Genomic DNA, 27808 nt, shown 5'->3' with positions numbered 1-27808 from the left:
TTAGCACCTGCGATCTATTCTCGTGGACAGGATCACAGAAGCCTCTGCACACGAGCTGCATCTGGCAGTGTTTGCTACACCATTGTTGCCATCAGGAATTTTATATGCTCAGACGGACAAGAGGAAGACTATCTGCATTATAGAATGGCTACATTTACCAAATACCCCACCAAAAAACATTTATTCAGTAATTGAATCCACATCAGACATTGTCATTAAAGGACGTTCTCATGCCATGGCCTTGAGCGGTTTTGATGTTGCATCAATTTATTTGCCTTTCTCACAGACTGAACAGCAGCACTTATTCATAACTAATGCTGCCGTGCAAATCGCTTTGGCTGATTTTATAGGTGTCATCATTTTTAACCCTCTGAAGGATGACCGTTTGACATTTCTGACACAGGTCACCTATGTTTTGGCCACCCCCTTGTCTCTTACACCTCTTCCCTCTGCATTGACCCTCTTCACGGATGGAACAAGAACTAGGGGGGTGGTGACATGGGAGGAGGGAGGAAAATGGAAATGTTTATTTACCCCTCCACAGTCTTCTGCTCAGCGAGCTGAGCTAGCGGCTGTGATTCTTGCCTTCCAATCCTTTTCTACTCAACCTTTCAGTCTTATTGTGGATACTCAGTATGTATATCGCATTTTTACTGTTTTACCAATATCTTATATAACTCCTTCCTTGAATTCTGACTTGTTTTCTTTGTTTCTTGCCCTGCAAGCCTTACTTCAGCACAGAGAGTTCCCTTATTATGTTGCACATCTTCGCTCCCACACATCACACCCAGGGTATTTAGCAGAGGGCAATGCAAGAGCAGATGCAGCGTTGAGGGACATTTCTGCCTTTTCTCTCTTTTCTGATCCTGTACTATGTCATAACACCTTTCACCTCCCTGTGAAAGCATTGGCAAAGCAGTTTTCTATTCCTTTGGCCCAAGCAAGGGATATTGTTTCCCAATGTGCTTCTTGTTCTAAATCACCGCTGGCCATTCCTTTTGATGCTGTCAATCCTAGGGGCACGTCTGCATTGGCGTGTTGGCAGATGGATGTCACACACACGCCTGTGTTGGCTCCACTCTCCAAGGTTCACCTCACGGTGGACACCCACTCTGGATTCATATGGGCTACGCCCATGAGGGGGGAAACAGCTTGGCATGTCATCCAGCACACTATTCGCTGTTTCTCAGTCATGGGTAAACCTGCACGCATCAAAACTGATAATGGTCCAGCATATATTTCTAAAACATTTTTGGAATTTTGTATGTTGTGGAATGTGAAATTAACTCATGGTATACCCTTTAACTCCACAGAGCAAGCTATAGTGGAAAGAGCTCACCTGACATTCAAAGCACTATTGATTAAGCAGCTTGGCGGCCGAAGCATACCAACAGCAGATATCCCTTCGGCAGTCCACCAGGTTCTTTTTGTACTTAACCATCTTTTATATCCACATAATAGGACCCATACCCCCGCTGAATTGCATTTTAGGAAGGAGGAGGCAGTCCCCCGCCCCTTGGTGGTGTACCGACGCTTGCCTGATCCCACGTGGCATGGACCTGTCCCGCTGATCACGTGGGGACGAGGGTACGCGGCAGTGGACGTCGAGGACAAGCCTTTGTGGGTTCCAGCTCAATGCGTGCGGCCATGGCGAGTCCCTTCAACTGCGGAAGCGCATTCCTCACCATCTGCCTCGCCATCCTTTGCTGCACCATCATACAAGGAAGAGAAGCAGACGACCCAGTCCAGTTGAAACCACCATATTTCACCTTATCAGCTGGCAAGCCGCTGTCGTCAGAATCCTACTCTGGCTGGCAGTATCCACGGCTCAGCCACTCTCGAACTAGAAGAACAGCGTTGTTGAATAAGACTTTTAGGGGAGAAAATTATCATAAGATTTGGAGGGATAATATTTTTGTACAAGATATGATTATGTTTGCCAGTTTATTGCATGCTTCTAAATGTTGGTTGTGTATGCACATGCCCCCTTTTGCCCATCATTCAGGCTTAATGCTTGATGGTGTGCCTGTTAATGGATCTTTTCAATTTACAAATGTTATATCCCCTAAGCAATCTTTTTGGCCGCCAGTACAATTGACCCTCCATGAGCCTGCCCCATTTGTTTTCAAATTGAAGAGGGAAAAGAATCATGGGGCATATATCCCAACTGTCAATATACATTGAATTTCACTTTTAATAGCTCTTGTTCTCTTATAGGAACATACAGTGACCAATCTCAGTGCTATAGGAGTGACACCAGTGCATGGCTAAAAATTAGAAAAGAAGCCTACCATGTGGCTTGGAATCTGAATTCTTCTATCCCTGGCTTAGCAAATGCCACCGATGAGCAATTTCATATCAGTTCTTTATTTACTGCAGCCTTTAATTGGTCCCAACAGAGTAGTAATATCAGCTATTTAACACCAAAGAGAGTTATGGTTGCTTTGTGGCGAAATGGTGCCAAACTGTTGCAAATGCTCCCCTGAGAGGTTTTTCTGGTGGAAACAGAAAAGGTGGTCTACAACAGAAGTTTGAATGCTGTTTTTCCTGTCTGCCAGGTTATCTGATAATGCCTTATCTGATTGCCTTTCCTGGTAGTCTGGCCATTTCTTTGAGATGTATTACCCAATTCTCAATTCCTGAGACAGTGGTATTTATAACATTTCAAACAAAGCATTTCAATTTTCACTAATCACATCATTACCTCATTTCGTGTTTAGTACACATGCGCAATAAGCGTTAGCAATTTCTGCCAATTCAGTTCGGATTCCCACCGCTTTGTTAAAGTTCTGACTTCTGATACATTTTGTTAGTATGCATGTTGGGAACCTGTGTTACGTGTAGCCATTTGCACCATGTATCAACTTACATTCTAGCTTTAGAGTTGTATATTTGTAATTCATATATTAGCTGTACAGTGGTACCTCAGGTTAAGTACTTAATTCGTACCGGAGGTCTGTACTTAACCTGAAACTCTTCTTAACCTGAAGCACCACTTTAGTTAATGGGGCTTCCTGCTGCTGCTGCGCTGCCGGAGCATGATTTCTGTTCTCGTCCTGAAGCAAAGTTCTTAACCTGAAGCACTATTTCTGGGTTAGCGGAGTCTGTAACCTGAAGCGTATGTAAACCGAGGTACCACTGTACTTCTACCCGGGGGGGGGGGGCAACTTGCAAAATCATCAGTTTCATAAAGCAACAGGTTACCATAACTTCTCTATTAGAAGCACGCTCGATTTATAGGGGTTCACATTATATAATAATACAGTGGTACCTCGGGTTACATACGCTTCAGGTTACATATGCTTCAGCTTACAGACTCTGCTAACCCAGAAATAGTGTATAAAAATTTCCCTCTGCCTGGCGAGGCAGGGAAAGGCGGGTGCTTTGGAATGGCTGGGATGATGATGATGATGATGGAATAGGACATCCTTCTTTTCCATGGGATAAATGGAATGGATGGGATGATGATGATGGAATAGCGATGATGATGATGATGATGATGATGATGATGGAATAGGACGTCCTTCTTTTCCATGGGATAAATGTTGGAGGGTATGTATATACAGTATATTTCCTCTGACACGAAGCCTGGAGAGGCAGGGAAAGACGAGTGCTTTGGAATGGGTGGGATAATAATACAGTAATAATGATGATGATGATGATGATGATGATGGAATAGGACTTAGGGGATGTGTATAAAAATTTCCCTCTGCCTGGCGAGGCAGGGAAAGGCGGGCACTTTGGAATGGATGGGATGATGATGATGATGGAACAGGACGTCCTTCTTTTCCATGGGATAAATGTTGGAGGGTATGTATCAACAACCTCAGATATGCAGATGACACAACCTTGATGGCAGAAAGTGAGGAGGAATTAAAGAACCTTTTATTGAGGGTGAAAGAGGAGAGTGCAAAATATGGTCTGAAGCTCAACATCAAAAAAACGAAGATCATGGCTACTGGTCCCATCACCTCCTGGCAAATAGAAGGGGAAGAAATGGAGGCAGTGAGAGATTTTACTTTCTTGGGCTCCATGATCACTGCAGATGGTGACAGCAGCCACGAAATTAAAAGACGCCTGCTTCTTGGGAGAAGGGCAATGACAGGCCTAGACAGCATCTTGAGAAGTAGAGACATCACCTTGCCAACAAAGGTCCGTATAGTTAAAGCTATGGTTTTCCCAGTAGTGATGTATGGAAGTGAGAGCTGGACCATAAAGAAGGCTGATCGCCGAAGAATTGATGCTTTTGAATTATGGTGCTGGAGGAGACTCTTGAGAGTCCCATGGACTGCAAGAAGATCAAACCTCTCCATTCTGAAGGAAATCAGCCCTGAGTGCTCACTGGAAGGACAGATTGTGAAGCTGAGGCTCCAATACTTTGGCCACCTCATGAGAAGAGAAGACTCCCTGGAGAAGAGAGGAAAGATGGAGGGCACAAGGGGAAGGGGACGACAGAGGACGAGATGGTTGGACAGTGTTCTCAAAGCTACCAGCATGAGTCTGACCAAACTGTGGGAGACATGGAAGACAGGAGTGCCTGGCGTGCTCTGGTCCAGGGGGTCAGGAAGACTCGGACACGACTAAACGACTAAACAACAACATGTATGTATCTGTTTCCTCTGACACGACGCCTGGAGGGGCAGGCAAAGGCGAACGCTGCTTCGGCGAGGCAAAAAAAGCAGAGCCCCATCCCCTCGGGGGGCCGTTTGGGGCCGCGGCGGGCGGAGCTCCGTCTTCCCTTCCCCTTCTCCGCCCGGAAACGGCTCCCTCCTCCTCCTCCTCCTCCTCCTCCTCCGCCATCCCGCCTCTTCCCTCGGCGCCTCCGGCCCAGCGCCTAGGCGACCGGGCGCGGCCCTCAGGGCCTGTTGCTGTGCAGACGCCGCCCGGCGGGCCATGGAGACCTCCTCCCGCCCGGTGAGGGAGACGGACGCGGCGGCGGCGGCGGCGCCGGGCCTGCGAAGCCCGCCCTCAGGGCCTCTCGCTGTGCCTCAGCCTTCTCGCGCTTCTAGCTTAAGCCCCGAATCTGGAGCGAAGCCCCGAATCTGGAGCGAATCACTTTACAATCCGAAACCGGTTCCTTGAGGACTAGTCTCTTGACAGCGCTCCGTTGTAACGGTTTTGGCATCGACCCGTTCTTATTTGTGGTGTTTTGCATTGTTTCCCCGGGGACAGTTGCTCCGGTGGTGTCGTCCTCGCCCCGCCACCCAATGGAAGTTATTTTCAATGAATAATAGTTATTTTTATTTTTGGGAATGGGGAACCTGCAGGTTGAGACAGGGCTCGTGTCATCTTGCTGTGTGAACGTCTGAATGTGATGTTAATACAATACACCCATGCGTGCAAGTCCTCATTTGATGCTGCGGTTCATAGAATTGGAATTGTAGAGTTGGAAAGGGACCTTGACGGTCATCTAGTCCAACCCCCTGCAATGCATACATGTGTGCATACAGTGATACCACTGGATATGAATGCTTCTGGTTGCACCCGCGTCAGGTTATGAGCTGTGCTAATCTGGAAGTACAGTCATACCTCAGGATAAATACGCTTCAGGATAAGTATTTTTGGGTTGCAGTCCGCAGCGACCTGGAAGTAACGGAGCACATTACTTCCGGGTTTCGCCGCTCTCGCATGCGCAGATGGTCAAAATGGTGTCACACGCATACACAGAAGCAGCGAATTGCGCACGCACAGACGCACAGTTGCGGGTTACGCTCTACTCAGGATGCGAACAGGGCTCCAGAATGGATCCCGTTCGCCTCCAGAGGTACCACTGTACACCCATGCGTACAAGTCCTCATTTAATGCTGCGGTTCATAGAATACAGAGTTGGGAAGGGACCTTGACGGTCATCTAGACCAACCCCCTGCAATGCATACCTGTGTGCATACAGTGATACCTCTGGATACGAACGCTTCTGGTTGCGCCTGCGACGGGTTAAGAGCTGCGCTAACCTGGAAGTAGTTCCTCCTGGTTGCAAACTTTGCCCCGGGATGCGAGCGGGAATTGCGTGCCAGAGGCGCGCATGCAGCGAGAAACACGCTTTCGCTGATGGCGCCTCATGTTAAGAACAGTTTCAGGATAAGAACGGACCTCCGGAACGAATTAAGTTCGTAACCAGAGGTACCACTGTATATGATATGCATGTACAGTCATACCTCGGGTTGAAGTAGCTTCGGGATAAGTATTTTTGGGTTGTGTGCTGTGGTGACCCGAAAGTAACGGAGTGCGTTATTTCCGGGTTTCGCTGTATGCGCTGATGGTCAAAATGATGTCATGCGCAGAAGCAGCAAATTGCGACACACGCGGACACGGGTTGTGTTTGCTTCCGGATGCGAATGGGGCTCCGGAATGGATCCCGTTCACTCCAGAGGTACCACTGTATATTGTAAGGATACCAGATTTTTTTCAGTGAATCCAGGGACACTTTTCAACTTCAATAGATTTTGTATAGGGACTGATTTGTAAATCCGGGGACAGTCCCTGGGAAACGGGGATGTCTGGTAACCTTAGTATAAAGTAAAGGGACCCCTGACCATTAGGTCCAGTCTTGACCGACTCTGGGGTTGCGGCACTCATCTCGCTTTATTGGCCAAGGGAGCCGGCGTACAGCTTCCGGGTCATGTGGCCAGCATGGCTAAGCCGCTTCCGGTGAACCAGAGCGGCGCACGGAAACGCCGTTTACCTTCCTGCCAGAGCAGTAACTATTTATCTACTTGCACTTTGACGTGCTTTCGAACTGCTAGGTTGGCAGGAGCAGGGACCGAGCAACAGGAGCTCACCCCGTCGCAGGGATTCGAACCGCCAACCTTCTGATCGGCAAGTCCTAGGCTCTGTGGCTTAACCCACAGCGCCACCCGCGTCCTTAGTATATTGTATCCCTAATCTGCTGTTAAACCAGATTCTTGGAAGACTCACTCAGAGAAGACCCTGGGATAGCATGCCTCTTGACAAGTATGTTTAATGTCGGCTTCCGGTTTTGTGGTTTTATTTTTTTTTGAGGGACAATTCTCCCCTTCCGTTTTTCTCCCCAGCCTTCGTGGTCATAAGTGGGCCAATGATGCTGCTCTAGAACAGCTTTGGTTTATTTATTCCTTTGTACACCGCTTTGGTCATTTCTGGTTGTGAAGTGGTTTATAAGTCTAACAGCTAGGTTGCGTATATATATCCTACCTTTTCTTCCAAAGGGGGTTTGAGGTGGTCAGCATGTTTTATCTAGTTTTTATCCTCCAAACAACCCTGTAAAATACCATATTTTTCGCTCTGTAAGACGCACCAGACCACAAGACGCACCTAGTTTTTGGAGGAGGAAAGCAAAACAAAAAAATATTCTGAATCTCAGAAGCCAGAACAGCAAGAGGGATCGCTACACAGTGAAAGCAGCGATCCCTCTTGCTGTTCTGGCTTCTGGGATAGCTGCGCAGCCTGCATTCGCTCCATAAGATGCACACACATTTCCCCTTACTTTTTAGGAGGGAAAAAGTGAGTCTTATAGAGCAAAAAATACGGTAGGTTAGGCTGAGAGATAGTGGCTGGCCTAAGGTGACCCAGTGATCTTCACAGCTGAGTAAGTGATCTGAATTTGTGTGTCTCCACCCTGAGTCCAGATTCTCGCCATTGTTCCATACCTTTTGACCTCTTGGAAAATTAAGAGTAATGCCCGGGTGATACACACTTTTTCTGTTTTCACAGCCACTGTACTTAAAAGCATAGTGACAGCCGAGGGAACTTTGTCCGCATTTTCAAAGCACCTCTTCTTCACCCTCATTTATCCTGCAGTTTATCTTACTACATCTTGCAACAACCATATATTATGCCCCCCCTTTTGTCAGTTGCAGCCCAATCCTATGCATATTTACTCAGAAGGAAATCAATCTTTCCAAATAGGTGTACCGAATAATTGAAACCTTAATGCCCACCTCTATCTGTTAAGAGCACTGCACGCTGTTATAAGTCCATTTAGTAGCCGTGCCAATAGTCTTACTGTAAGCCCCTTTGGTTTCAGTTGCACTTACACTGCTGGAGTAATTTGAGGATCTAGGTGCTTGTTTATAAATCTGTGCTGGTAAATTCAGTGCAGATGAGTCATGTTTTTCGGTTTTCAATACAGAAACTAAGCATGACGTTAATTCAGGTCAGAATTAAAGAGCCCTTGGAGCCAAAAAAATAAAAGAGGCCTAAATCCAGTTCTGCCACTTTTACTCCTACAAATTACGCTGAGATTAGCGTTGCAGAACGTTGCTTATAGAGATGGGATCAGGTTGTTAAATTTGAAATAATAAGATGCTATTTGGCATCAGCAACAAAACAACTTTAATGAAATCGTTGTCGTGCCCTCAGTCATGTGGGGCAATGGTTCACATCCAGCTAATCCTGGATGTTGGATATTTTTAGTACAGTATTAACACAGGTCATTGTTGGTATAGGAGATTGTTTTGTGTCAGGTGCATGAAATCTCACTTTAAATGACATGGGGAAGAAGCAAGTGGTGAGTTTTATTTTGAGTTGTTATTCTTCGGCTATTTATTGAGATAAAGACTTTATCTGATTTTTTTTTTAAAAAACTTGTTTTTCCTTTGCTTCAGTTAATGTAATAACAGATCTGATTCTTAAACTGTGTCACTGAGATTATCAGGTATACAGACTGAACTTCCGTTATAACCTGGTAACAAAAAATAATTTGCATTGTATTTTGAAACATGGTGCATATTTGGATTAGATACGGCATCTAGTACAGAAAGGCAGTGAAAATTATTTTAGGGGGCTAGGTGGGGTATTCTAGTATATTGATACTTATGTCCTAGACACACTTACTTGGGGTTAAGACCCACCAGATAGATGTGTAAACAGATTAAATCTGTTTACGGCTGTGAATTTGTGTCTTAACTGCTGTTTCATATATGTGTCTTAACTGCTGTTTGTGTCTTAACTGCTGTTTCATATATGTATTTAGTTTTGGCTTCTTCTGTATTTTGTATTGATTATTCTATAAAGCGCCTTGTTGTTTCTTGTGGTAGAAAGACAAGATTGAAATTAACAAACAACAGTAGTAAACTACTAGGCAGTGATTTTAAAAGCGATGATGTATACTTACATCTCAGTAAATGTGTGATGGCCTGGCTGTAGCTATCACATATTGCTTCATCAGGTACATTGTGCCGGATATGTGAGAACAGCTGTTTTTAATATAAATATATTTATGTTTTTATTTCAGTGTCCTCCGCGGGTTCTCCCACCAGTGCCAAGGTAAGATTAAATGATTAACTGCTGGGGAAATGGGATTGTAAAAATAAAAACTCTCAAGGAAAGCTAGAAATCCCCCTAGTCCAAAGGCCCATGAGCTTCTTGCTGTCTAAATGTTACAGCCATACCTGTTAGGCAGGAGAATTTAAACAGCTTTGGATTGCCATCTGTTCTGAAGTTAAGTTAATAGTTCTCTTTCTTTTATATTTCTTCCTAACTTCTTTGACAACTTGCTTTGCTGTGAAGTGGAAACCAAGGTGAGTTAATTTATTATTAAACAGCTAGATTATTTGCACAAAACTCTTTCTTGTGTAAATGTTCTGTGGTTATAAGTTGAATAGGTTTTGCTTAGATTTTAAAAAAACAAAAAACTATTGCCTTCTGTCATCTGGTTGGAGGGTGCAGAATTCTGTGCTGGAATAATCACAGATGCTGCTATAGTGTTAATGCTGAGTTCAGTGGGACAGTAATTTAAGACTGCTGCAGAAATTATAGTAACTGTTGAGTAATTAAAATGGTTGCAGGTGTGTTTTTTTTAAAAAAAGAATCACCTGGAGTAGAACATAGAAAAATGGATAGGATGTTCTAGCCCAAATGATCTTTAGGATGGTTATAAGGTTTACAGCAGGGGCGCGGGTGGTGCTGTGGATTAAACCACAGAGTCTAGGGCTTGCCGATCAGAAGGTTGGCGGTTCGAATCCCCACAACGGGGTGAGCTCCCGTTGTTCGGTCCCAGCTCCTGCCCACCTAGCAGTTTGAAAGTGCAAGTGGATAAATAGGCACTGCTCCAGCGGGAAGGTAAACGGCATTTCCGTGAGCTGCTCTAGTTTGTCAGAAGCGGCTTAGTCATGCTGGCCACATGACCCGGAAGCTGTATTCCGGCTCCCTCAGCCAATAAAGCGAGATGAGCGCTGCAACCCCAGAGTCTGCCACGACTGGATCTAATGGTCAGGGGTCCCTTTACCTTTACATTTACCTTTACCTTTACCTTTACCCTTAAGGTTTACAGCTAGATAATGCATCTGAACCCCTTTGAACGCCCAAAATGATGTTATACAAATGCTAGGTATAACTATTATTGTACCTTGTCTCAGATATCTAACAAATTATTTGTTTTTTTGTATTGTTTTGTTTTGTTTACTCCAGATGAAATTCCTCTTGGTCGCCAAAAAAAGAAAAAGGCCAAGGGGAAAAGCTCACTAGGTAAGAGGCTGTTTTGATTGAGAACAGTACAGTGGATTTTAGATGAACAGCGTATAGACTACTGGCCATTGCAGCGCATACAGTTTCACAGGCAGCATAATTTATGCATGACTAGCTAGCTTGGATTATGCTAATCTGAGCTCTGCTAATTTAGTAGGAACTCCCATCTTCATGAATTACCATCGATTCCGGAGTATTAGGCGACTGGGCGTATTAGATGACCCCCCAAATTGGCAGCTGCAATATGGGGATTTGCTCCACGCCGGGCAGCTTTCTCCCGGCATATAAGACGACCCCTGACTTTTTAACCTCTTTTCCGGGGTTAAAAAGTCGTCTTATATGCCGGAATCTACAGTATCTACCTTGAAGAATCTACTATCTGTCACCCTGGGCTCCTTTGGGTGGAAGGGTGGAGTGTAAATACTGTAATAGCAAATAAATAAAAACAAATACAGCCAGACACCATTCAATGGATAGAAGCAGCTCCAGGTTTATTGACGCAGTTAAGCAAGTATGTGTAAAAGCAGCCGAGGGGAGTCATTCCAGAGCAAATCATGGTCTCTGAATGCAGTTACAGATTCAGGTAATGCATCAAGTCAACTCTATTTGTGCAGTTATTGAATTCTTTCTATACTCATTTGTGTGTGTGTGTGTGTGTGTGTGTGTGCGCGCGCGCGCGCTTCACCACAACTTACTTAGCCTTTTTGTATGCAGGAAGTGCACATGGTACTAACCGAATTATCTTTAAATTAAACCAGTTACTTCCACAGTGAAAACAAACATGTATCTCCTCACAGACCAGGTTAATCTTACCAATTGCAACCTAGACTAGCTAAAATAATCTGTCTTCGTCCAAGAGTGTGATGCAGTCTTCAGTCTTGGTTAAACAATGGACTTTGGCTCGGTTCACAAGTAATGCTGAACCTGAACAAGCAAACATGCTGGCGCATATTTAGAAAATTGTTTGTGCTTTGCTCTTCCCATGTTCCTGCTGTGCTACCTGGATTTAAACTATGATTTGGCTTATCATTGTACGTAAACCCAGGATTGTGATTTGTTTTGTTCTGAATCAAAACCATGAGCTTTTTTATACAGTGGTACCTCGGATTACAGACGCTTCAGGTTACAGACGCTTCAGGTAATCCGCTAATCCAGAAATAGTACCTCGGGTTAAGAACTTTGCTTCAGGATGAGAACAGAAATCGTGCTCTGGCAGTGCAGCAGCAGCAGCAGGAGGCCCCATTAGTGGTGCTTCAGGTTAAGAACAGTTTCAGGTTAAGAACGGACCTCCAGAACAAATTAAGTTCTTAACCCAAGGTACCACTGTATATGCATCAGCACACTTGTATGTTCATGCTAAGGCATAGTTTGGCTTGGTGTTAAGTGCAAACCAGGCCTTGGTGTTCTTGACAGAAAATTCCAGCATCATGTAACCTGCTGAGCAAGCTAGAATCGCCCAGCTGGAAGCAGTCAGGTCTTGGGGACTTACAAGCCTTTTATACCAAGGATAATAGGGTAAAGAGTGCTATATCCAGATCTGTTCTCCTAGATCTCACCAGTTCTGGCTGTTACATTTCCAGCTGAGGGCTTGTGAGGTACAGTACCTCTTGTGTGACTGTGTACTACAGTGGTAAAGGTAAAGGGACCCCTGACCATTAGGTCCAGTTGTGGCTGACTCTGGGGTTGCGACGCTCATCACGCTTTATTGGCTGAGGGAGCCGGCGTACAGCTTCCAGGTCATGTGGCCAGCATGACTAATACGCTTCTGGCGAAGCAGAGCAGCGCACGGAAACGCCTTTTACCTTCCCGCCGGAGCGGTACCTATTTATCTACTTGCACTTTGACGTGCTTTCAAACTGCTAGGTTGGCAGGAGCTGGGACCGAGCAACGGGAGCTCACCCTGTTGTGGGGATTCGAACCGCCGACCTTCTGATCTGCAAGTCCTAGGCTCTGTGGTTTAACGCACAGCGCCACCCGCGTCCACTACAGTGGTACCTCGGGTTAAGTACTTAATTCGTTCCGGAGGTCTGTTCTTAAACTGAAACTGTTCTTAACCTGAAGCAGCACTTTAGCTAATGGGGCCTCTCGCTGCCGCCATGCTGCCGGAGCATGATTTCTGTTCTCATCCTGAAGCAAAGTTCTTAACCCAAGGTACTATTTCTGGGTTAGCAGAGTCTGTAATCTGAAGCATATGTAACCTGGAATCTGTCTAATATCTACTGACCTAGATTACCTGTAATCTTCTAATTTTTGTATAGAACAGTATATCCTGGTAGAGTCATGAAATAACTGGGTTCTTCCCCCCCCCCTCGCCCCCACTTTCTCTTATTTTTGTCCTTTCAGAGCATCTCGGTCACTTGGAACTAGACAGTGAGTCATACTGCATCTGCTTTTGAGTCTTTTTTCCTCACTCATTGTTCATACGTTGAACAATAAGACTAATCCTTTTAAAAAGATGCCTTTTTAATTGCCGTAGTGTGCTGGTTTTGAAATTCATTATAGAAACTAATCTAGTGTAGTGTGGCCGAAGAGCAAAAGTTAGCTGTCTTTGTGATCTGTGTTCATAAGCACTGTTAAATTCTTCTGAGTAGAAATACATAGAGCTGGACAATAATTTGACAGATTATATGGAGCGTTACAATATTCCAAAAATACAAATTACTTTACTCGGACCAGAGCTAAATGCTGATTTTAAATTTATTCACATTATTATTATTATTATTAATTAAATTTGTATACCATCCTTCGGCTAAAGATCCCAGGGTGGTTCACAACAGAAAAATATAAAATGAGAATGCACATTACGTTTGTAAAATAACCTCTTCAGAGTGGCTTCGTGGACTTTCCATCAAACGTGCTTCCGATTGGCTTCATTTTTAAATTGGTACATAATTATTTTCCCTCTCAAGAATATAATCAAACATTATGCTGCAAATGGTTGGCAGGGAAAATGCTATGCCCCACCCTGTGCTGCAGTGTATCCTCTCCAAAGGGCACTTTTGTAATGGAGAAAGATCCATTGGTCTTTTACAGGTAGCTGCACTGCAATATAGAGTTATGCCCCCTTGGTTTGGGGTGAAAATCTTGCCTGTGAAAACTATTTTCCTCTGCCAGTCTCACAAATCTCATCCTGCCTATTGTTAGGATTTCAACTCAGGCAACTCTAGAAGGAGTCACACACCACAGTTGCAATGCACCCTTTTACTTCCTTAAACCCATTCACAAGACATCAATTTCTTCAGTCCCCCTTACAAGCTCTAATGCAGGGTTTCCGAAACATGGGTCTCCAGCTGTTTTGGGACTACAACTCCCACCATCCCTAGCTAGCAGGACCAGTGGTCAGTGATGATGGGAACTGTTGAAGTTTGTGGGTCGTAAATCCTTTGACCCACCGAGTCTGCTGCAACGGCCCTGCAATAAATTTGATTTATTGCTACTCTGACCAACTCCAGTGGCACCCACATGCTTCCACTTGCACGCTGCCACTCTTCTCAGTTGCCGGATAATAGCAGAGTTCACACGCAGCGTAAAATGGCTTGTCTGTGTCAACGTGGTGTCCTCAATAACTCAGCTCGACACCAGTGCTTCTATTCTAACACTCTTTATTTAGAATCATAGCAAACAGAAAAGAAAAACCTACAGAATCTAGCCGCATGCTTGCAGCTTTCTGTCTCTAACAAAAACGAAACTACCTTGCTCACATTCTCAGAGAGACTGCTCTCCAGAGAGAGCTCAGCCCCCGCAGAGCACAGATCAAAGGAAAATGCCTGGATCCCGTGGGCGATGCACCCAGTGAATCAGAACGCTTCTGGAGTGCTAACTCTTGACTGACCAGAACCATAACAGGAACTGTAGTCCAAAAATGGCTGGAGACCCAAGTTTGGGAAACCCTGATCTAATGTGTAAGCCTAAGAAAATATCATGGACATATTTAAGTCCGCATGCACCTGTTAAAAACCCAGTCAAGTGGTAAGTGTTCCCATGAACTGTTTAGATAATTATGCAATAGGTAGAAGATAAATGCTTACAGTCAATACAAGAAGATCAAGGAAGTGTTGAAGGTGTTGATTGATGTCACTGTTTGATCCTGCTTTTTAGATGGTGTTGTTCAAGAAGCTGTCCGCCCGCCATCTGAAGGCAGTGAGCCCCTGACATCTGAAGCCCAGGATGTACCACCTCAGAGGAAACGGAAGAAAAAGAAGGTGCCTACAGGTATGCAGAGAACTGCCATCTCCTAAAGATTTCTGTAGTAGTGTAAAATGTCCTTGATGCGTATGATTTCTTTTTTTAAAAAAGATGCTAATAGAACTGAAAAAGACAGAAGGAGAGAATGGCAGGTGGTGTAGGGGAACCGGCAGAGAATATAAGTTCTGTGGCTGGTCATAGAAAATCCCAAGTTGAAATCCCAACTCAGCCATAATGTTTGCTTGGATGGCTTTGAGCATTTTTCAGTCTTGGGGCTGTGGAGATTATTGGCAAAACCAATTTGGTGTTTCGCAACTTTCCGACTAGTTGCAGGACCTTAGCCAGACTTAGCGGAGTACACGCAGAATCCACAGAAGCAATTGGCGACTTGGCTGCAGACAGGATAGACGAAGCAGGAACCAGGAACTTGTAGTTAGGTGTTTATTATATACAGTGGACTATTTACAGGAACAAAACACGGACCTTATGCTAGCTCTCTTTGACACGACTCACAACTCCTACACTCACACGAACTCCAAACTCTGAACTAACACATTCCAGTTAGTAGACCATTAATTATTGCTCCTTTGAGTGAGCTTGACCAATCAGGGAGCGGTCTCCGTGTCTCTGTTATCACCAGGGAGACTTACGCCTGCAGATTGCCTTCTGGCGGTCTGCCAAACCTTAATTGACTCTGTGTGAGTAGCTGCATGTACACAGTTTCCCAACAGACATGCTCAAATGCAGCTCTGAGTTTCTTGGAGGAAGAGTCGGGTACATCTGATGGGAGGGCATTCCACAGGGCGGGTGCCACTACTGAGAAAGCCCTCTGCCTGGTTCCCTGTAACCTCTCTTCTTGCAGAGAGGGAACCGCCAGAAGGCCCTTGGAGCTGGACCTCAGTGTCCGGGCTGAACGATGGGGGTGGAGACGCTTCTTCAGGTATACTGGGAGTGCCTATTGCGCTCTTGACTCTGGTAACACAAAATGGGAATCTTATCATGAAGCACACATCAAGTAAATATGACTTTATTTTAGCATTGGATTATAAATTGTTTTTACAGTATTTGTATCTAGAGAGAGAATGTGATGTATCTAGAGAGACCCAACCATGAAAATCTCTCTCAGCCTAAGCTTTCTTACAAGGTTATTGTGAGAAGGAAATGGGGGCAGATGAGAACAGTGTACATTACATTGAGCTCTTTGGAGTAGAGGAAGCAGATAATCAAATTTTGATGTTTTAAATACTCTTGTCTTGCCCTTCTCTGGGCATCAAGTTATGGCGGCCTGCAATACAGATTGTGGTGTTTTTTGTTTTAAATCTTCAGAATCCGAGACATCTTTCATGGAACAGAACGGAAATGGCGTGGACCCGCCACCGGCTGAGGAAACAGTGACTCGTAAACAACGGAAAAGAGTAAAGTGAGAGCTTCGAGTCTGACTTACTTTCTACCCCTCCGCTGCTGAACAACCTCTTTAGACTATGGCCTAGCAAAACATAAAACAGGTCATGCAATTGCAAGGAACAGTCTAAGCTGAGAATTAGATAGCCCTTCGCCGTCAACTGATAATGGCACAAATAACCCAGAACAAGTCTTACCTGTAGAGAAAAATGGACAAGCTGAAATAAGGAAAGTTGGTATTTTCTGTGTGCTAACGTAGCAGATCGTCACTACACTCGGGTATTATTGGGTTTGTTCTTGTTTTATTATGTATTTTGTGTTTGTATATTGTGCCCTGAGAGACCTGTGGGTATAGGGCAGTGTAAAAATTTAACAAATGTTGATGATGATGATACGCTGGACACCAAAAGCTTCCGATCAGAGATGTCAAAGGGCCAATGCTTCAGATCAGATGCTAGCCCTGATGCTGATCACGTCACTTCAAATACTATTATAGTTGCTTATTAAATCTCTGCCCCACAGAGGCCCAACGGGGCCCAGGTGGCACCACTAACAGGGCCTTCCATGCAGATCATAGATTCCATGATGGTTGATAATAATATCAATAAACGTGGTGTTGATGTGACCTTGCAGGGCAATCCTGTACATACCCCATTGAATTCAATACGGCTTAAAGGTAAAGGTAAAGGTACCCCTGCCCGTACGGGCCAGTCTTGACAGACTCTGGGGTTGTGCGCCCATCTCACTTAAGAGGCCAGGGGCCAGCGCTGTCCGGAGACACTTCCGGGTCACGTGGCCAGCGTGACAAAGCTGCATCTGGCGAGCCAGAGCCGCACACGGAAACGCCGTTTACCTTCCCGCTGGTAAGCGGTCCCTATTTATCTACTTGCACCCGGAGGTGCTTTCGAACTGCTAGGTTGGCAGGCGCTGGGACCGAGCAGCGGGAGCGCACCCCGCCACAGGGATTCGAACCGCCGACCTTTCGATCGGCAAGCCCTAGGCGCTGAGGCTTTAACCCACAGCGCCACCCGCGTCCCTCTCAATACGGCTTACTCCCAGATAAATGAGTTTAGGATTGCTGCCATAGTCACTAGCCGAAAAGGAGAATTGTCATATTTTTCTTTCTCTTCTTTTTAATTATAGGAAAACTCGACCAGCGGAAAGTGCCAATGAATTGGGTGTGGAGGAAGAAGATATAATTGAAGATGAGCAAGTAAAAAGCTCAGCGCAGCATCCTGTTTTTTCTGTGTTTTCTGTTCCAGTTGGTGTTAGCCAGCCTATTAGCAAGGTGTTTGTTGAAAAAAATCGTAAGTCTTACGCAGTTTTTTTAATTACTTTTTTATTTACATTTAAACATTTTTATTTACTTTTGTTTTTTATATCTTACTGTAATATGAAAAAAACTTTAATAAAAATCTTAATACAAAAAAAGTAAATCTTAGTATTTCAATAACACACAGTTGTTTTTAAATCAGAAACTACGCTTTCTAATGCATGCTTTTTGCTGAAGATAGGATATTTTGTGTTATGCTCATTTGCAACCTGGCAGAAGCAGTGGCTTCAGCAGCTTCCAACTATGTTTTTATGATGAATTTTAGATCATTTTCATTGCAGGAGAGATCACACTCTTAGGCCGTGTTTGGGTGATTAAATCTTGGCTTAATAAGCAGAGATATTAACAAGAATTTTGGCAGAGCAAGCAAACCAACCAGGAAATCTTTAATTAGCTATAGGACACCGCGGTTAAATATTTTGCGAAAGGATATCCATGCATAGACTGAAGTTGGCTTAATGTCCTGGCGTGTTCTTGGTTCTGACAAAATGGGAAACTATGGCCAATGGTAAATTCCCTGGTTTGTTCCTCACATGAAGGGAGGAGAGAAGGGGTAATGTGTGTGCCCAAAAAGCTGGATCAAATCTGGTTCGCCAGAAGCGGCTTAGTCATGCTGGCCACATGATCCCGAAAAACTGTCTGCGGACAAATGTCAGCTCTCTCGGCCAGTAAAGCAAGATGAGCGCCGCAACCCCAGAGTCGTTCACAACTGGACTTAACTGTCAGGCGTCCTTTAGGTAAAGGTAAAGGGACCCCTACGGGACGCAGGTGGCGCTGTGGGTTAAAGCCTCAGCGCCTAGGACTTGCCGATCGAAAGGTCGGCGGTTCGAATCCCTGCGGCGGGGTGCGCTCCGACTGCTCGGTCCCAGCGTCTGCCAACCTAGCAGTTCGAAAGCACCTCTGGGTGCAAGTAGATAAATAGGGACCGCTTACCAGCGGGAAGGTAAACGGCGTTTCCGTGTGCGGCTCTGGCTCGCCAGAGCAGCGATGTCACGCTGGCCACGTGACCCGGAAGTGTCTCCGGACAGCGCTGGCCCCTGGCCTCTTAAGTGAGATGGGCGCACAACCCCAGAGTCTGTCAAGACTGGCCCGTACGGGCAGGGGTACCTTTACCTTTACCTTTAAAGGGACCCCTGACCATTAGGTCCAGTCGGGACCGACTCATCTCGTTTTATTGGCCGAGGGAGCCAGCATACAGCTTCCGGGTCATGTGGCCAGCATGACTAAGCCGCTTCTGGCGAACCAAAGCAGTGCACAGAAACGCCGTTTACCTTCCCGCCGGAGCGGTACCTATTTATCTACTTGCACTTTGACGTGCTTTTCAACTGCTAGGTTGGCAGGAGCAGGGACCGAGCAATGGGAGCTCACTCCGTCGCGGGGATTCGAACCGCCGACCTTCTGATCAGCAAGTCCTAGGCTCTGTGGTTTAACCCACAGCGCCACCCGTGTCCACCTTTACCTTTTTAAGCAGGTTGAATCCACTCTTCGATCCAGAAGAGGAGATGAGAGCTTGTTTTCACCATTTTTCCTCCTATGCACCTTGAAAATATACTCCAGAATGTTCTGGGTCCCTTCAGCACAATGTAAGAAGTGGCATGGATTGCTGGAGGAGGAAGAACCAAGAATGGCTTTCCCTCCTATTTCCATAGCAGGGATCTCCACTAGATCAAAGACTGTTCTGCAAATAACAGATAATCCCTTCCTTTCTTGGAACAAAACCATTGGCTACAACCCAGCAGAAACAAAAGACTGACAGGCAAACCCTTTTTACTTGGTTATTGTTGATGGGGAAAAACGGGAATACAGTGGTACCTCGGGTTAAGAACTTAATTCGTTCTGGAGGTCCGTTCTTAACCTGAAACTGTTCTTAACCTGAGGTACTACTTTAGCTAATGGGGCTTCCCGCTGCTGTCATTCCGCCAGAGCACAATTTCTGTTCTCATCCTGAAGCAAAGTTCTTAACCCGAGGTACTATTTCTGGGTTAGCGGAGTCTGTAACCTGAAGCGTATGTAACCCGAGGTACCACTGTAAACAAAACATAAAAGGTTTAAAAAGCCTTTCAGTGCCGCCCTGTGTGTGTTTAGTTAGTGCAATGGATTTACATTAAAGTAAGTGAGCAAAAGATTACACCTTGGTCTAGTAAGGAAAGAAGTTAAGGCTGTTCCAGTACAGGGTCTCGTTCCAAAAAACACGGCAACACTACTGTGAATTGGTGAAAAAATGTAGCACTAGCAGTGATTACCTTTACAATTACTTAAACTTCACTTTCTCTCCAAAGGGCGTTTCCAGCCAGCTGACCGCAAAGATTTAATTAAAACCACTGAAAACTTTGATGTATTCATGGAGATGAAGGCTTCTTGGACAACTAAGGATGTGGCACTCTCCGTCCATCGTGGTTTTAGGTATGAGATTTGTCTCACTTGGCTGTTGTTTAAAGTATGGCAACCTAAAAGCAACACGACAGGCTGATAATTTGATTACAACACTTTATATAGCTACTAAATTGTATCTTCATTCAGAGTCAAGTGGCATATAATATATACAATGTAACACCAACTAATGTGACTTCAGAGAATTTCCCAAAGTAGGGGATTTTTCAATGGTGTATCAGAGAATGATTCAAGCTTGAGGCAACATGAGTGCTAAGTATACAAACAGCGAAATAGAGATGGATATTCTGCACAGTGGGTCCAGCTATACACAACAGTTCATTTGTACACTTCATGTGTACAAATTAAGCAGTATTGGTCTCTACCAATATATTATTGCTTACCATTCCAACTAGACCAATTGTCACACGTGATGATGATTAACTACAAAGTTTTATTTTGGGTTGTTGCTATAAAAATATATTAAGAAACTTAAAACTTAAGAGCAAAAGCTGGTGTTTTTTGTGGTTTGACTGCATTGTTAAACCAAGTTGAGAAAAGATGCATACTTTAGAAAGTAATAAAAGGCAATTTCCCCCTTTTCAAACCTGTTAGACCCTAACTGTTTTAACTCTTGGTATTTGTGTGGGCTTAAACTTTTATTTTATTGTGCTTTCATTCATCTAGGGTGATTGGACTATTTACTCACGGCTTCCTTGCTGGCTATGCTGTCTGGAACATCATAGTGATTTATGTTCTGGCAGGAAACCAGCTGTCGACTGTCTCCAACTTGCTGCAGCAATACAAGACGTTGGCTTATCCTGCTCAGTGTCTCCTTTACCTTCTGCTTACAATTAGCACGGTTTCGGCTTTTGACAGGTACAATTTTCATGCATTTCTCTACCCTTGCGGCAATTCTTGTCCACCATCACCTTTAGTTGGTGGCCTGGCTGTGCCCCTGTCTGGACAGTGATAGCCTAACTTCTGGCTAGAGTATGACTATGCACTGATGAAGTAATTTTTGCTCTATAGGACACACCCGACCATAGGACGCACTTTGTTTTAGAGGGGGAGAACAAGAAAAAAAATTCTCCCCCTGTCTGCTCAGCGTCCCTTCAGCGAAGCGGCAGGAGAAACGGAGCCCCTTCCATTTCTCCTCCCACTTGGCTGAAGGGGCGCTGCGCAGCTCTCCCTCTCTGCTGAAGCCAGGAGAGTCTTGTTCTCCCAGCTTCAGCAAAAGGAGCCTGAAGCCTCCGGCTATCCCTGAAGCCTTCGGAGCACAGCTGGAGGTCCTGCTGTGTTCCGGAGGCTTCAGGCGGCTATCCCTGAAGACTCTCCTGGCTTCAGCGAAAGGTACCTGAAGCCTCCGGAGCGCAGCGGGAACTCGCGCTGCGCTCTGAAGGCTTCAGGCGGCTATCCCTGAAGCCTGGAGAGCGAGAGGGGTCGGTGCGCACCGACCCCTCTCGCTCTCCAGGCTTCAACGAAAGCAATGCGAAGCCTCTGGAGCATGGAGGGAGTGCGCCCTCCGCGCTTTGGAGGCTTCGCATTGCTATCGCTGAAGCCAAGTAGCTTGCATTCGCTCCATAGGATGCACACACATTTCCCCTTTATTTTTGGAGGGGGAAAAGTGCGTCCTATAGAGCGAAAAATATGGTATGCCACTTCTTAACTGGAACAACAGTCCCTAAGATTGGGACCTAAGGGTGCAACCCTGTTCCTTTTAAATCAATGGAGTTTTGTCTTTGACTTCCTTGGGGACTGGATTGCTGCGTATCAGAGTAAAATACATGGCATTGATTTGCTTGATGTCACGTTGTGCTAGTTTTAAACAAACCCATTTCATATCCAGGATTGACTTGGCTAAAGCATCAGTAGCTGTACGAGGATTTCTTACCTTGGACCCAGCAGCAATTGCCTCTTTCAGTAAGTAAGACGTCACCGTTTGCCTTGCAAAACTACTAGTGGTATGTGTCTTTGTTACAACATCATTACTGCCTTTAAGCAGGATTTCCTTCATGTCCTTTGTTTTGAAATTTTTGAGTAGATTTCCATAGAAAAGTGAGATATATGAGAGAGAGAAATACTGTTGTGTTTTCTATAAAAGTCAGTAAATTAGGGTGGTGAATTGCTCTTGAAACAATCCATTTCCTAAAAAAGAAAAAAAAAAGAAACAACCCATTTCCTTGATCTGAATGCACTGTGTGTGTGTGTGTGTGTGTGTGTGTGTGTCCGTCCTTGGTGGGTGGATAGCAGACAGGAAATATGACTGGTTTTTGTGATGCTGAAGAGGGAGACCTACATAATAAATGCAGGACTTTGAAGACAGTGGTGAATTTCACAATAATATGGCTTTGAAAAAACAGCAAAACAGTGTTACTCATTTCATTCATTTTTCTCAGTGTACTTTGCTGCTCTCATCTTGTCTCTGAGCCAACAAATGACGAGTGACAGAATTCACCTGTACACGCCACCTTCGGAGAATGGTAGCCTCTGGTAGGAATTGTGGGTTTTTTTCTTCTAAAAGATCAACTACTTTGACTTTTGTATCGAGCAGCACAAAAATCTTCATAATATGGCATGTGATATAATATGCAATCAGTTGATTTGCTCTGCTGGTTATTTTACTAGGAAATGAAGGTGTTAGACAATGCATTGCTGCACCAAAAGTTGTGAATCTGGTAGTTAATTGTTGAATCCCCCCATAATGTTGCTTCTGTGACTCTGTTTGCTCATTTATTGAAACACATGAAAGCTTCATAGTTTGTATAGCCTGAAGGGTTTGTGCAGATGTCAATCCTCTAGATTTATAAAAAATATTCTTGTGTAAGATGCCAGCGGTTTACACCTGTCGAAACCCAAATTATGGTTAATAATCAGGTGATAGATAAGCTTGTGATAATATAATTCTAAATTGGAACCAGTTTAAATCTCTGTCCAACACCAGGACAAAAGTTGATGCAGCAGCTGTATTCCAGGTTGTAGCAAGGGGTCAGTGAGTAGATCTTGCAACCCTCTTCTAGATTGCCAGAAACATGTGACTATTAACAAGGACTTTAAGTACAGTATTAATGCCAACATGGTGGTCAATGTTTCCCCATAGTAAATGTTTCCTAATTAATTTTGGCCGGTGAACCATGGCGGCCTAGAGATGGATTGCCGAAGTACTAGAAGACTGTGTTTTTATAAAGCCATCAGCAAGGCAGACTAGACATGATAGAATTGGTTCCATATGTAATACAGTAAGCCCGCAACTTACGTAGGGGGTAACATTTAGGATTCAGTGGTGGGTAGGATTGCTAAAGTCATTTTCCCCAGAACCCTGACCCCCCCCTTGTCACACACGTAAAGCTGAATGTGCACAAGTTTTTATGTTGTGAATTGTCCTGTGATCTTCAGACGAACGGCAGTACACACATTTAATCAAATTGTGTTGGAAGCCACCCAGAGTGGCTGGGGCAACCCAGCCCGATGGGTGGGGGTAATAATAATAATAATAATAATAATAATAATAATAATAATAATTCACATAAGTTTTGAGCTTACTGTAGGAGAAAGTGGGAGGCGGGATCCAATTTTAGCAGTAAAATGTGGTTGAGGAATGCAGAGCCCTTCTGTTACCCACAGCTTCCATTTGCAAACTTCTCTTGCTGAGCACTCCTCAACTGAGCTCCAGGATACTGGAAGTGATGTCAGTGGATAAAAAGGCTTGGGGAAAGGGGCTGCAAGGAGAAATGTAGTGGGCACAGGGGATCCCCTTTTCCGGTCGCCATTGTACCCCCTCACCCTCCTTTCTCTGTTCATGGAACTGCTGCCTTCATGTCTAATTTGTCTCTGAGCAACACCTATTTTGTAGCATTTAACACTTCACCTAATTTATATCGTACCTGTCACTCGATAGGTAAGTAGGTGCTTAAAGATAGAATGCAAACCAATTTGATTTCTATAGATTTATAACTCACCTTTTTGCTCAAAGGGCATTTCCACATTACATTTAAGCAAGCAGAACTGATGCTGTCAAATGTAGTTTCACCATAAGTACTTGTCTCTCCCCCCGCCCCCGCAGGACCTCGGGTGCAGAGGAACAAATTCTTCAGCCCTGGATTGTGGTGAATCTTGTGATAGCTCTTCTCGTTGGGATCTCCTGGCTCTTCTTATCCTACCGGCCCCAGTTAGATCACAGTGAAGGTAAAAGACAGGGATGCTCCATTGCGATTCATAAACTGTGCAAAATCTCCACCGTAGATTTCTTCTTGGGCAAATTGCCCTTTCTTTCCCAGACCTGTTTAAGATCCATGGAAATTCAGGGTAGTACTGTAGACTGCAAGCTCCAAGGAAAGGAACAACTGCAGTTTGGAGATAGCCGAACGCAGGGAAAATGGAAAGGTTATTGTGATGGTTTGGGGGAAAGAAGAGAGAGCAGGGTGGTTGGAAAAGAAACAGCTGGAACGTTGTACAGTACCACATTGAGAGTACCATATTAGATCAGGGGTTCTGATCTTCACCTCCCTGCAGGCCACTTCAATTGAGGTATTGGTCAGTTACTTTACATCAGGTGGCAACTTCATTCTCCCCCCCACACACAATTTTTTATTAGTTTTCCACAAATTTTTAAACACACAAACAAATAAACAAACATAAATCCTAGCCTTATTAAAACTAATCTTATTAACACTGTTAAGCGACTTCCTCGTATCCCCTTGGTTGAATTTCAGTGTATATCTTTTTAACGGTTTTCCAAAACCTATATTCTCATACAATTAACTTAGTCACTTAACATCTTTCTTTCTTTCCCAATCTAAATTTCAACATATTAATTTATCACGTTACATATTTAAATCCTAAGCCTATCTGGTATTTGCAAGCTTTTCCAATTAATTTAACTTAACATATTTAACTAAATAATCTTTAAATTTCGTCCATTCTTCCTGGTAATCCTCTTCCTTCTGATCACGGACTCTTCCAGTCAGGTTGGCTAGCTCCAAAAATTCCATCATCTTCATCTGCCAATCTTCCACTGTTGGTATTTCTTGTGTTTTCCAATTCTTAGCTAATAAAATTCGAGCAGCAGTTGTGGCATACAAAAATAATTTGACATCTTTCTTGGGCAATTCTAAACCTGTTATTCCAAGAAGAAAGGCCTCTGGTTTCTTAATAAATGTATATTTCAACATTTTTTTCAATTCATTATGTGGGAATATGGTCATGCTCTTATGGACAAATGACCATATTCCCACATCATTATAAATCTCCCAGAAGTCTTTCACCTTGGGGCAGGTCCACCACATATGATAGAAGGTACCTTCTTTTTCTTTCCATTTCCAACATAGATTATCACAGGTATGATAAATCTTTGCTAATTTAACGGGTCAGATACCACCTATACATCACTTTCATTATGTTTTCCTTTAACATTGTACATGCAGTGAACTTAACCCCATTCTTGCACAATCTTTCCCAATCCTCAAGCATTATGTTGTGTCCTACATATCTTGCCCAATCTATCATCACTGATTTAACTTGTTCATCCTTTGTATGCCACTCCAACAATAAATTATACATTTTAAACAGATTTTTAACTTTAGAATCCAGCTTCAAAAGACAGCATGGAATGGTGCTGACAGCAATCCCCACTTTATCCATTTGCAAGCACAGCTTGGATTCAAATCTGTTTGCAGGTGGTTTGAATCCAAACCATGCCTACAAATGGGCAACTTCAAAAGGGGGTTGCTGTTGGTGCCGATCATCTGATCGCTGTTGTGAGCCCTCATGCCAGTGATCAATCAGAAGCACACTTTAAGCTCCTGTTTATTACGTTGCACCTGTTTATTTACCTGCCCCATACCTGATGTCACGGTGTGGGGTGGGTCAGTCTGGTGTGGGGTAAAAATCACAATGACCTTTGCTGGCCCTAGTTAGGCCTGTAGGCTAGAGATTTGGAGCAAATGCTAAGATACGTAAGGGGCATTCAGAGTTTGATGCTTTCAACTGTATTTTAATGTTCCCTACTGTTTTGTCTTTTCTTGCAGAACTGATGTTTAATGCTGAAGTAGAAGAATATCCCCCACCAGATAAAGAAGCCAAAGTGTCTTCATAGCACAGAGACCCTCTTCAAATACAATTGTTATGATGGCTTAGTATTATCTATTTGTATTTCTGTTTAATACTTTTTATATTTAAAATGTATTTTTGCATTGTATAGGGTTGTGGGTTTTTTGCACACCTTATAATTATGTTTATTTTTAAATGTCAATAGTTTTTTAAATAGTAGGACAGTGTCAAAGTCTCCTTTATTCTTAGGAATATTCTAAGATTACTCTCTAAACATCTAGTTTTGCTAATGCAAGGAGACACATGGAAGAGGAAACTTAAAAGAATAAGAGAACATTCTTTGTAGCACATTTCTTCCCTTTTAATAATCTGCATTTTGGTAGCCATATTTTCACAGAATTGAGAGCACATTGACATTCAAAATATTACAACAGTTTTAGTGCCAATTTGTCTTTAAAGAATTAAATCAGGAATTAAAATGCATATTTAAATCATTAGTTTGAGCAGCATAAATAACTCATTGAAAAGTTTGCAAAATGTCTTTACAAATTTGTGCTGCTCCATAGTCACAGCTGCTGGCACCCATAAACCATGTTTGTATTGTACTGCTTAATTTATAAATGTAGCTGAACAAGTATATAAATTTGTCTACCAGCTCTTACTGAGTTATTATTGCAGTACTTGGAAGTAATTATAGATTTCAGAAGTTCATTGTTTCGTATCATGACCAATTCCAGTTAAATGTGTACTCCCAATTTAATGTGTTGGGTTGGGTAGGTTCCCTTATGATATAATGTACTTACACAAATGTTTCATACAACTGAAGAACTAATAACTTGTATTTCAAATGTAGTTGGAAGTATAAGCAGAAATAGAGACTCTGCCAATTCTTAAGCCTCCCTCATGTCACTGATTTTGAAACTCCAAATTGGTTTTTAAAATAAGTGTTCTCTAAGTCTACCTCTTGTACAACATTGTAAAATTTAAACATTTGTGCAAATAAAAAATCAGCTCTTTTAATTAATGTGCCTCATATTTGGAAGAATATAGTTGAGATTTGTTTAGGTTTTTTATCAAGTATTTTCATTATAAAGATATAATGGAACCCCCCCCCCTCTAGAGAAATGACACCAGCTCCCTTGTTTTCTTTCTGTCAACAGGCGATACCTTCTTATTCCAACAGACTTTTGGCGACTGATTGCTTTTAATGAAAGTGCCCAACTGTTTTTCTAGTAATCTGTTTTTTTAATATTTTATTTAAATGTACATGGGTGTACACACACACACACACACACACACACACACACACACACACACACTTACTTTTAATTCCATTAATGTTCAGTTGTTTTTTAATGCTTGCCCCCCTCCCGTGTTTTTAGTTATTCCTGTTTTATTTATGTGGGAGGGGGTTTATTAATTTGTGTTTTATTATGTATTTTGTGTTCTCATTTTGTATTTTTACATCGTGAACTGCCCTACGATGTTCAGATGAAGGGTGGTATACAAACTTAAGAAACAATCATAATCATAATTTGCAAGCTGCTATGAGTTTCTGTCTAGGAAAAAGGCAAGGTATAAACAAACAAGATAGATAGTTGAAATGCTATTGTTTGTTTATTATCGAGTCCCCATCTGGGGAAATGGCAAGGTACAGATAAAATACCGTATTTTTCGTCCTATAGGGCGCACCGGCCCATAGGACGCACCTCGTTTTTTGGGGTGGGGAATGAATAAAAAAAAATTATTCCCCCCCCCCAGCTGCGGCTGCCGCCCCAAGCCTTGCACACGCCTGCACCCTCTGGAGGGCTCCCTGTGCTTCGGGCAACAGGCTGCCGCCCCAAGCCTCGAGCGCCCGGCGGGAGCTCCTGCCAGGCGCGCAAGGCTTGCAGACACTCGCCGGGGCTGCAGGCTGCTGCCAGCAAGCCTTGTGAGCCCGCAGGAACTCCCGCCGGGCTTGCAAGGCTTGCGGATAGCTTCCTGAAGCCTAGAGAGCGAGAGGGGTCGGTGCGCACCGATGCCTCTCGC

The 27808-nt window shown here is 43.8% G+C and overlaps 1 protein-coding gene across 7 annotated transcripts; it reads left to right on the top strand.

Moving 5' to 3' along the window:
• Window positions 1-3688: 3688 nt before the first annotated feature.
• Window positions 3689-26800, top strand: TMEM237 (transmembrane protein 237). 7 transcript variants are annotated; one of them, XM_079981163.1, is made up of 14 exons: window positions 4879-4914; window positions 9212-9243; window positions 9487-9497; window positions 10387-10443; window positions 12787-12813; window positions 14542-14655; window positions 15955-16048; window positions 17173-17336; window positions 19642-19765; window positions 20420-20611; window positions 21582-21655; window positions 22132-22225; window positions 23796-23917; window positions 25759-26800. In XM_079981163.1, exons 1-14 carry the CDS (start codon window positions 4894-4896, stop codon window positions 25824-25826), a joined length of 1194 nt encoding a protein of 397 aa, XP_079837289.1. In that variant the 5' UTR covers window positions 4879-4893; the 3' UTR covers window positions 25827-26800. The 7 variants fall into 7 exon arrangements, 5 of the variants coding, with proteins under 5 accessions (XP_079837288.1, XP_079837287.1, XP_079837289.1 ...); XM_079981164.1 differs by lacking the exon at window positions 4879-4914 and adding an exon at window positions 7549-8485; XR_013840021.1 differs by lacking the exons at window positions 4879-4914; window positions 9487-9497 and adding an exon at window positions 3689-3810 and having other exon boundaries at window positions 22132-22234; window positions 25759-25866.
• The last annotated feature ends 1008 nt before the right edge of the window (window positions 26801-27808 follow it).

This window comes from Podarcis cretensis (assembly GCF_951804945.1).
Source record: "Podarcis cretensis genome assembly, chromosome: 1".
Classification (NCBI taxonomy): Eukaryota; Metazoa; Chordata; class Lepidosauria; order Squamata; family Lacertidae; genus Podarcis; species Podarcis cretensis.
Note: the sequence above shows the minus strand (reverse complement) of the source record. Positions and strands in the feature narration are given on the sequence as shown.